Consider the following 10,623-nt stretch of genomic DNA (forward strand, 5'->3'; position numbering starts at 1 on the left):
CTCGCATCGTGAATTTCATATAACGAGAGCACGTAGCCACCAGGGGAGGGACTTGGCGGATCTCGTAGACAAATGCTTTGCCTCACACCTCAATTGACATCAATCGCATTACTGGTGCTTTCTAGATTCGACTCTTTCTTTCAGTTTCCACTTTGTTCAGTCAGTCCAGTCAAACGTCACTATGTTGTCGTTCTTCAATAAACACAGCCAGGGCGGCAAGTCCCCGCCCTTGACCGATCTATCGGAGGAATCAACCGAGCAGGAGAAACGACGCAGTAGTTCATTCGACGAGTCCAAGGTCCCCTTCGTGACATGGCGCTCTGTGGCCCTAGGCGCGTTCGTGTCGATTGGCGGTATCATCTTCGGCTACGACACGGGTCAGATCTCAGGGTTTCTCGAGATGAATAATTTCAAGCATCGCTTCGGCCAATTGCAGAGTGATGGTTCGTTTACGTTTAGCAATGTTCGCTCGGGGCTGATTGTTTCCTTGGTATGTATATGCATTTGATTGAACGTCGACTTGGGTTTGATCTATCTCGGGGCTCACACTGTCTTACTAGTTGTCGATTGGAACCCTACTCGGTGCTCTCATAGCCGGCCCATTGGCAGACCGCATTGGCCGCAAGTGGAGCATTGCCTTCTGGTGCGTGATTCTGAACGTTGGCCTCATTATCCAGATCTCATCGCCGTCTGGGAAATGGTATCAGTTCATGATGGGCCGCTTTGTGACGGGGTTCGGCGTGGGTGCCTGCTCGCTGCTGGTCCCCATGTACCAGGGTGAGGTTTCGCCGCGACACATCCGTGGCGCCATGGTGTGGTACGTCAAAAAATATATATATAATCTTATTGAATTGCCATCAGGGCGACCACTGACGGATCCAGCTCGTACCAATTATTCGTCACACTGGGCATCTTCGTCGCCTACTGCATTAACTTCGGCACGGAGAAGATGAACAGCACTGCTTCCTGGCGGATTACGCTAGGTATCACCTTCCTCTGGGCTCTTGTACTCGGTGTGGGAATCATCTTTCTCCCAGAGAGCCCTCGGTACGACTATCGTCATGGCCGCATCGAGCGGGCGAAACGCACCATGGCGAAGCTATACGGTATCTCCGAGCACCACCGGGTTATCGTGCACGAGGTCCTTGAGATCGATGAGCAGCTTGAGGCCGAGAAGGGCTCCCGCGGTGGCATGTATGGCTGGGTCGAGATGTTCCGGGCGCCGCGCATGCCCTATCGCGTTGTGCTTGGTGTCGTGCTTCAGGCGCTACAGCAGCTGACCGGTGCTAACTACTTCTTCTACTATGTATGTGTCTCTCTGAACATTAGGACTAGGTTCCGCTAACGGTCTCATTTCCTATGCAGGGAACGGTGATCTTCAAAGGTGCCGGCATCAACAACTCATACGTGACGCAGATGATTCTCGGTGGTGTGAACTTTGGCACGACCTTCGGCGGGCTGTATATCATCGAACATTTCGGTCGACGCAAATCTCTAATCACCGGCGGAATCTGGATGTTCGTCTGCTTCATGGTCTTCGCATCGGTGGGACACTTCTCGCTAGACGTGCAACACCCGCAGAGAACACCCGGCGCCGGAAAGGCACTCGTCGTGTTTGCCTGCCTGTTTATCACGGGGTTCGCAATGACCTGGGGTCCCATGGTGTGGGCGATTGTGGCGGAGTTGTATCCCTCTCGCTACCGCGCGCGGGCGATGGCGCTGGCGACGGCGTCGAACTGGCTGTGGAATTTCCTGATTGGGTTCTTCACGCCGTTTATCACGGGCGATATCGACTTTGCCTATGGGTATGTGTTTGCTGGGTGCTTATTCGTCGCTGTGCTAGTGGTTTATTTTTTCGTGATTGAGGGTAAGGACAAGACCCTTGAGGAGATGGATATGATGTATGTCATGCGTGTGCCGCCGTGGAAGAGCAGTAGCTGGACGCCGCCAGCGCCGGAGGAGCGGCTCACGACGGATCAGCTTATGGATCGTCGCGTGGCAAAACAATATGACAAGGAGGAAACGAATGCGGCAGCCAAGAAGAGCACGGAGGGCGGCGCGCCGGTTCATGACCATGCGGAGGATCCGGAGGCAGGTCCGTCGACGACGGCGTGATTTATGAGAAGGACGAGGACAGTGCTGGTAGTGGTATACAAGGTGGGCAAGTGTATGTGTATATATACCCAACCTTGTACAGAGATCAAATCTCGAGCGGTAGTGGTAATTATCAAAGTAGTAGATATCTGTCATGTCAATTTGGCTGGCTATTCATATATCAGGAAGTACAGGCAAAGAAAACAAGAATGACGCATCTCCAGGATGGAACTGATGGAAGAAATATGACCGCAATGAGGAACAACACAAACAAAAGAAAACGGCGCCAGATCCACTGGTTGCAATTTAATCAACCGACCCAAATAGACTCATTCTGATTCCCTGTCCTAAGATTCCTCTCCTCGGCCGTGAAAGAAAGACCAGAAAGAAATCAACTGGGCAAAGCAAACGGGAAACGACGGACGGATGTGGATAGAGTACAATCATCGACGTTGTAATCGTGGTAGAACTTTTCGCACACACTAACAAGGAATGACCAGTCGGTCATCCCGGTTTAGTCCATAAAGTCACCGCGCAGGATCTTTTCCTGGAAGAAGTCCGGCTTATTCTGCTTAGGCTGCTTGGGCATTTCCCGAACGGGCTGCTCCATAGTGGCGACGGAAGCCGCCCGCTGATGCTGGCCCGGCTGACGTATCGCCGACTGCGGACCCGACGGGGAGATGGGGCCACCGATGGATGGGGCGCGCTCGGCACGCGAACGGAGCGCCTCGGTCCAGTTGAAGCCTTCGCCTGTAGGCCGGCGCGATGCGTTAGATCTCTCATCCTGGGGAGAAACTGTGTTTGTACTTGCAGCAGCTGCACCAGCAGCAGGGGAGCGGGGTGGGCTGCGGACCGACGCCGAGCCGGGCGAGGACCCGCTGGCTCGGACTGCCTTGGCCGGCGGCCCGGGTGCAAGGGGATATCTACCATTTGGCATGCTTCCTGCGCGAGCCTCCCGCAGCGCCTGGGCGCCGAATGAGACCCGTCGTGCGAACGGTGAGTTGGGCGTCGCGCCGGGGGATGCACCCTCTGCATCTTCGCCCACGGCATCCTCGGCGTTGGGGGCGTTGGACCCCATGGAGCTCGACAGGCTGCCCTGACGGAAGGCACGGCTTCCAAAAGCCGAGGTCTGGGTCGGCGAGCCGGACAGGCCAAGGGTTGAAATCGACAGCCGGCGCTGTTGGTTCGTCTGGCCGTTGGATCCGGTCGCCTGAGAGCCGCTCGCGGGGGGTGCGTTGTTCTGCTTCGCAAAGAGGTCGGTGAAGGTGGCACCCAAGGAGCCTCGCCGCTGGCGAGATTGGGCGTTGGGGACGGAGATGGGGGAGGTTGAGCGATCGTCGGACATGGTGGTGGACCGGTGAAATTCAGTTATGAGAGGCAGGCGTGTGGGGGGGGTCAGGCAGAGGAGGCAGAGCTCGGACGGACTCGCCGCCCTTCGCATGGAGCTGAAGCCGAGGGAAAGAAAGGCCGTCTGTTCTGGACAAAGGCCAAAAGCAGCACCCTGAAGCTGCAATGTGTCGCTTGTCGAATGCGGATGGTCGTGTGTGGGTGACGTCAAGAGCCGCGTGGACCTGGATTGTCCAATCAATGGAGAATTGGGGGAGAAGAGGAGATTGGAAGGAGGGGAGATGATGGAACCTAGAAGAGAACGGTGAGTTGGGATGGATGTAAAGAGTGTCTGGGTAGGGAGAAGCAGAGGGGAGGGAGGTGGCGCCACTGAAGGGAGGTGGGTAGGCAGAAGTACCAGCAGGGGTCAAAAGAGAGTGTGTGGATGTGTGACTGTAAGAAAGAGAAAGAGAGAGAGCGAGATGAAGGGAGGAAGAGACCGGGGACTTACAGCTGAGCACATGTGAAGGAGGGCGGGAGGGTGAAGGAAGAGAAAGAAGGAGCAGAAGATGATCGATTATTGGGTGGAGTCGATGATGCTCACCCCAGATTGTTCTCCACTATCCTCTACGACTGGGTTCCCCGCCAACATGAATTACTAAGAACGGGTACACAAGGTTCTTGCAGCGGGAGTATGTTTTTGATTGTTGCCTTCAACATGGGTCTAGAACACGAACACTGTACGGACTATGGCCTCGCCGGCAAGTGGAACAGCTGCACCAGCTTTCGGCCGACCGCCGGCTCGATCTCGGTCCCGTCTCGCGCGATCTTCACCTCCCGGTTGGCGTTCCAGGGATTGCGCAGCCCGCGCGTACGATGGAACGGCACCCGCTCCGTCGACAGCCACTGGATACGGAAGGGCTTGCCAAACGACTGGCCCTCCTCCTCGGCCTCGGCCACAACGCTGGGCTCACTGCGCGTATCTGGCTCGTCGCTCGACGACGACGACTCAACCTCCCAGAAGATCGTGCCCCGCGCCGAGTCGTCGATGATTCGACCCTTGGGCGCCGTGAGGGTGGCGGCGGTCGGGGTCATGTCCATCTCGTCGGGTGCGCTACTGGGTACTGGTTCTGGGCGGGTGGGCATCTCCAATGCTAACGCTTCGTCGTCGTTGATCGGCGATATCATCCGTGCATATCCGAAATACTCGCCGGACTTGTTGGCGGAGAAGATCAGGTAGACGTTGTCGCTGGTCTATAGTGGGTTAGAGAAGGGGTTGTGAACAAGAACAGAAATAAACGCACCTCGTAAGCCCGGTTCAAGCTCGCCTCGTTATGGTTCTGCGTGGCCCAGATACCACTCTGTTTGCTCATCTCGAGATCTTCCACCGTCAGACTCTTGACAACAAAGTATCGCTCGGGCATGCGGATCGGCGGGTCCTGCGGCCCTGTAGAAACAGCTTCAGACGTGCCCTGACTTTCAGGGCCGGGCAGAGCCGTCGTCGGAACATCGTCTGCATGCGCCGGAGGACTGGACCCAGGCACAGTGAAACCCTTGCGCAATCGACAGACAAGGCGAGCACCGTGAAACCGGGAATCGTGGAATCGTTGTAAGGCCGTAGCACAGGCAGTTGCAGATTTGTAGTTCACAAACGCGCAGTTGCTCTTGGAGATCAGGAACACGCTCTCAATGTCCTGGGTAGCGTCCTGGGAGAAGTGATCCTTGAGGTCGATCACCCCGGTACCCGTCGGGAGGTTGCCGACCCAAAGGGCATGGCCGGACTGTTTCGGTTTGCGAGGGGGCCCTCGGGGGGTGCCGGGGCGATTAGGTGTCGAAGGGGGCGAGGACAGGATCCCTGTTATACAATTTGGTCAGCACAAGATATCGTCCCAAGGCCTTCCAACGTTTCCACGTACCTCCATGATGGGATTGAGCCTGCGCCGACTTCTTCGGGTTTGAGCCATCGACAATCGTCTTGGAGACATCATACTCCAAGTCCGCAGGTAGTTTCACAGCGTCCTTTCGTACACTCGGGTCCGTCACTGGCGAACCGCTTTGGGCAACTTGGTAAGGTGGAAGCCCAGACTGCGGCAGCATGGGACCTCCGGGAACATGACCGCCCTGTCCAAATGGCGCTGTGTATGGTGCCTGTGGGTAATAGCCAGAACCATAAACGTGCATCTGCCCTGGACCGGGACCAGGCTGTACGGACCCATAGGGTTGATAGTTTGCACTACCCGGCTGAATAGGCGAGCCTGGGTGCCGAGAAACGCCGTATGGCGGGTATGATGGTGCATAAGGAATGCCATAAGGAACGCTACCACCAGTATTCGGCCCGGAATAGGGCCCCATCGGCTGCATGGGGTATATCGCGCCCTGGGGGTGCATCGAGGGGACATATGGGTGTGGCGAATGTTGCTGTTCGAATGGCAATGCCTGCGACGGGGGGCTTGGTAGGGTGTAGGCCATATGGCTCATGTTCAATGGTGTCGGGGAGTGTCCGTATTGCCCATGTCCCCTGCCCGCCTTGGGACTGGAGTGACGGCCGGCATTGGCCGGCCGCGAGGGTTGACTGACACTGGTTGACCCTATAGTAAAGCAGTCGAGTCAGTATATTGAATATCTCACAAGTTGTGCAAGGAAACTTACCAGGCGCTTGAGTTGGCCTCGTAGACACATTTGGCGGGTTGGGTACTGGGGCTGTCGTATCTGCAACCCCTGGAGATGTATTAACCTTTCCTGGTGGAACATCTCCCATGAGGCCCGGTTCTTCTCAGTGAAAAACAGACACGGAGATGACGCTGCCGAACGCACTCCCTGTCTTTGGTGGCACTGCTTGACTAGAGACCACCGGGGACCTCCGTGTTCAAATGACAAATTTCGCTGCGACGCGCACAGGTTTGAACGAAATCGGAAACGAATGAAGAGCCGAGACTCCCAAGGCTGGATGCTGCAGGAAATCACAATTGTCAACAAAAAGCCATAATCACAGTCTCGTCAAAAGAGGTGACCAAGAAGGTAGGGCGCAAGTGAATTCAAGTGTGAACGAGGAAATCGGTAGAGTGAACGAGGGAGACAAAACAGTTCAGAAAAAGAGGCGCTGCAGACACTTTTCCTTTTCAGCCAAGAGCCGGCTAGAATCTTCCAAAACTGGATTGTGCGGCATCTCTGCAGGGAATTGCCTTTAACAGCCAGTGGGCTAGCGGGGAAAACAGGGAAAAGGACAATATGAGGTGGGGGCATACAGTCGATAGAACGAATGGGTTTGAAAGGCAAACAAGGTAGTAGTGGCGAAGCGCGTAAAGGAAACCCCCCTACTTACTGGGCACAATGCCGCTGATAAGAGGGATTGGGCCGTGTGGTCATAGGGTAGGTGTCCGAGAGGGGGAATTCGCACACTCATGCGTGAAGAAAGAAGAGAGGAAAAGAGTTGGCACATACCCAAAGAGTTATGTACTGGGCGACGTGGCCCGAGATAGGGTAAATTAAAGTGCAAGTAAGTGTTGCAACCAAACTTCGAGACCCAGAGAACACGGGCTACCGGAAAAGCTTGACACGATGCGACCAAGCCGGGGAGGATAAAAGCAAAGCCGAGGCCTGGGCTGACTGCAAATTGTTAGGGGACACACACGCGCATAAGCCACAAGCTAAGGATTGAGGTCCTTTCCGGTGTGAGACGCTAGGCGGCGCCCGAAGTACCAACTGGGATATACCTAGTGCCTCTGTTGGGGGCGTCTGTAACAGGGAAATAAGATTCGGTGGGCAGGGAAAGAACGGGATCCCAAAATAGCCGTAGCCTGTCACCGGGAGGAAGAAGGAAGGCTAAGCTCAGCAAGAAGCGCGCCTGTGGGTGACAGCAAGGGTGGATAAATCCGCTAACGCAAAGAAGCGAAAGAAAGATTCACACCCCTATCGAGTTTGTGGCTGAGAAAACCGGAAGCGTTAGTGATCAGACCATCAGCCTCAGCAGGCAGGACGACCTGGTCGATGGGGTGACTTACAGTACAACGGGGGTTTCCACTGTGGCGCGGCCTGGGCCGACTGAGAACAAGATAGTCAGGGACCAGCCCTTTGCAGATCGTCAGTGGCAATGATTCAACTGTATTCCCGTGGGAGCTGGTGGGTCTGTTACTATTTCTTTCTTTTTCTTTTTCTTAATTAGAATTTTTTGGGTGTTTGACATGTGGAGGAGATCTGAGCCAACGTACCGGATGGTCCGTGAGAGATTGACAAGCCCGTTTGACTCTGTGAGGTACAGATCGGCCTGTCTCCAAAGCGACAAGACTGAGAAATTCGTCAGGAAAGACTTGCTCCTGGTATAGTAGACCAGAGGAGATTGAACGTCAATGTGCAGCAGGTATCCAGACGAAGAGAAGAGCGTGTCTGGGTGTGGAGGAGGCCTGTAGAAACACTTCGTGAAGGGTTAGGGTAGGTGGCTACTGGGAGGTAGGTAGGTACCCTAACATGGTGGCGTACGTACCGGCTCACCGATCTTGCCGACCCAGTATAGTCAATCTGGAGTATAGAGCAGAAAGGGGCGTCACAATGATTTCAAATGAGGATGATTGCCGGCGATCGACACTTCGCCAGGCATTTATAAAAGGTTGGTTGTATAACTGCTGTGGCGGAAAAGGTGACGGAGCAAGCCACAAGAAGATCTTTGCTGAAAATACTCAGGCCCGACAGCTGGTCCCTTTTGCGCACTGGGTGACTAGCCAGTGTTTTACATTCGGAGAGCCTCCAACCGTGCCAGTAACGAGTATTTTTAAAACGGTCAGGGTGGAGCGCAGCCACAAGGAGTTGGTAGATCAGCGAATCAAGGACAGAGATATGCCTCGGGCTCCATGATCGCGTAAAAGGCTTGTGAAGGAACCGCAGTGTTGGGGGGGCCGCCAATTGACTTTGGCCCGACGGCCGGTTAAAGCTGTGGTACACTCCCACTAGTCTTTCGATCGGAGTCAGCCAATGATGACGGGACGATCCCCATCGGGCGGCGCAATGTGGTGGAGATGTGGCGTCTGGCCATTTCTGCGTGATTTCCTGGATAGCGGAGTTGTAACCACCTGTTCAGGGAAGTAGGGGAAGGCGATGGGCCCTTCTGGGGCGACCCATGGACACCGGCTGCTCATTACACACTGACTGTCCGTGTCTGTGCAGCTCGAAAAATCCTCCCGTTGGTCATGGTCGAAGCAGAAAAAGTGAAGTGTAGAAGTGGCCGCCGTTGGTCGGGATGAGATGCCAGCCACTCACAGCGCGCCCTGGTCGACGACATGTCTTATGTAAGCAGTGTATTTGTCCTGCTCACTTCCGCTCCCTGTTCTCCTGCCTGTTCCAGCAGTCAAGCCACAACAATAATGTGGCAATCACATGAATTATTGTTGATTTGGGTCAGTGGGTACACCAATTAGTTCCGGAGATTTACACAGACACGTATACTACACGTATACTCCTGCGGCCTTAGTATACACCTCAGGCATTGATTGGTATACACCTCAGGTATCGCCAATGGGGACTCGCCTACTGTCCTGGGGTAGTTTAGTTGAGTCAAGTTGAGTCTACTATTTTTAGCTACTAAATCAACAAGACATAATAACCCCCCAGAGGCTTGATCCAAGTATAAGGTCATGTGACCTCGGTCAACACTACTGTCCCCCTCTGTTCTTCCCTTCTCTTCCTTTCCATTCCCTCGCAGCATGCCCAACCTGGAGAGTCTCTCGTGACACATCCTGCATTTTTACATGTCGCCACTCCTGGATCGGATTGCCCCATCGAGGCACTTTGGATGATGCACCCTGCAGTGGCGTCGGCAACCATAAGATTGCGGCGAACGGCCCTGCAGAGCGATCAACCGGTGGGGAATGAGCAGATCCGTGCATGACGGGACAATCTTCTCGAAGTGTCGGGGGAATTCTGTCTCTAACAAGATCGACGCCACAGGAAACTCCTGGTCGGCTGACGTCATAGCGCTCGCGGGACTTCTCCACGTTCCTGACACCACTGCCCAATGACCGTGCCCGCTGGGTCCCCTGACCCTGTCGACATGACGGTAAGGAGCAACGCAGTCAGAACCCAGTGGGCGTAACGCCCTCTCTCCAGGACCCGCGCATGTTTTCTCTAGCATGGCATTCTCCACCTACAGCCATTGACGTTGATCCCTCCATTGGGAGTAGCCCGGTGGGTAAACTGGTGCGAACAATACTGTCACCGTACAGATCACACGGCAGACACAGCCTCTGAGAAAGACCGGACCGCGAGAACGAGAACGAATCCCTCCCGGAAGCATATGCAGGCCAAAGCTTGACGATCCCTTACCCGTCGGTGGTGGCTGTGGTGCTCTGATCAGGGTAAAAATAAAAAGCTGCCAAGCAATTCCGCACGGATCAATGGACTAGCGGAGCTTCTTTTCCCTTCTCTCTCTTCGCCATGTTTCATATTCATCTTCTTAGCAGTGGATATCGTCACTCAGGCTGGACGCCACTAGTTTGTGCCCGAGTTGGTATTTGGAATTGTCGGAGATGCATGCCCCTTCGGGCTTCATCCACAGTCTTTCTCACCGGCGGATACCACGGGTCCCGCATGCGCCAGTCACTGTGCTCCGCACTCTTAGTAATGTCGGTTTGAGAGGCTGATAGAGATCATATTGCCACTACTAGGCAGCTAAGTATTGTCGAGAGTACTCGCGGGTAGGTGAGGCCCTTGCGAGGGAGCTTTAAACAAGTTATAGTATAGCTGAACAACGATGTAAACATAGTATTTCACGTAGAAGAGATGCATTGCAAGTGATCCTATCATTGCGATTATGTCTTACTTAAGACAATCGAAGACAAAAAGCTGGTATACTGGGTATCCGTAACGACTTGGTCCCGCCCAGGGTTCATTCAGATGGTAGCAGAGCAGAACAGAAAAGAACAGAGAAGAGAGAAGAAAGAGGAAAAGAGCAAGCCCCACACACAACCTCACAAAGCAAGATGGGCAGTTAATGCAATATAGGGGAAGGAAGTACTGAATGGAAAGGAGGAAATAGTGAAGGGAAGAAGAAGAAGACGGCAGAAGCTACCGCTGGTCCAACCAGACACGCACACACAAACCAGGTGGGTAGAAAAGAAAAGGATGAGACAAAAAGCAACAATCATGCAAAACCTCATTAGAGTGGATGTAATTATGATTAGGGAACTGCAGTGCACACACTGCATTCCAAGAAAG

The 10,623-nt window shown here is 54.3% G+C and overlaps 4 protein-coding genes across 4 annotated transcripts; 1 reads left to right on the plus strand and 3 right to left on the minus strand.

Annotated features, from left to right (window-relative positions):
- Nucleotides 1-181: 181 nt before the first annotated feature.
- On the plus strand, nucleotides 182-2,115 carry N7510_002364 (sugar porter family MFS transporter; the record flags this gene model as incomplete). Its single annotated transcript, XM_056974291.1, has 4 exons — nucleotides 182-490; nucleotides 561-817; nucleotides 862-1,306; nucleotides 1,366-2,115. The coding sequence occupies 4 exons, from the start codon at nucleotides 182-184 to the stop codon at nucleotides 2,113-2,115; spliced, it is 1,761 nt and encodes a 586-aa protein (XP_056839408.1).
- Nucleotides 2,116-2,608: 493 nt separating this feature from the next.
- N7510_002365 (uncharacterized protein) lies at nucleotides 2,609-3,439 on the minus strand (the record flags this gene model as incomplete). Its single annotated transcript, XM_056974292.1, has 1 exon — nucleotides 2,609-3,439. One exon carries the CDS (start codon nucleotides 3,437-3,439, stop codon nucleotides 2,609-2,611), a length of 831 nt encoding a protein of 276 aa, XP_056839409.1.
- A 728-nt stretch (nucleotides 3,440-4,167) lies between these two features.
- On the minus strand, nucleotides 4,168-6,178 carry N7510_002366 (putative YT521-B-like splicing factor; the record flags this gene model as incomplete). The annotated part of the gene is made up of 4 exons (XM_056974293.1): nucleotides 4,168-4,674; nucleotides 4,725-5,275; nucleotides 5,337-6,008; nucleotides 6,070-6,178. 4 exons carry the CDS (start codon nucleotides 6,176-6,178, stop codon nucleotides 4,168-4,170), a joined length of 1,839 nt encoding a protein of 612 aa, XP_056839410.1.
- A 2,976-nt stretch (nucleotides 6,179-9,154) lies between these two features.
- Nucleotides 9,155-9,541, minus strand: N7510_002367 (uncharacterized protein; the record flags this gene model as incomplete). Its single annotated transcript, XM_056974294.1, has 1 exon — nucleotides 9,155-9,541. The coding sequence occupies one exon, from the start codon at nucleotides 9,539-9,541 to the stop codon at nucleotides 9,155-9,157; it is 387 nt and encodes a 128-aa protein (XP_056839411.1).
- Between the last annotated feature and the right edge of the window lie 1,082 nt (nucleotides 9,542-10,623).

Source organism: Penicillium lagena (assembly GCF_028827675.1).
Source record: "Penicillium lagena strain IBT 129212 chromosome Unknown utg000001l_segment0_segment0, whole genome shotgun sequence".
Classification (NCBI taxonomy): domain Eukaryota; kingdom Fungi; phylum Ascomycota; class Eurotiomycetes; order Eurotiales; family Aspergillaceae; genus Penicillium; species Penicillium lagena.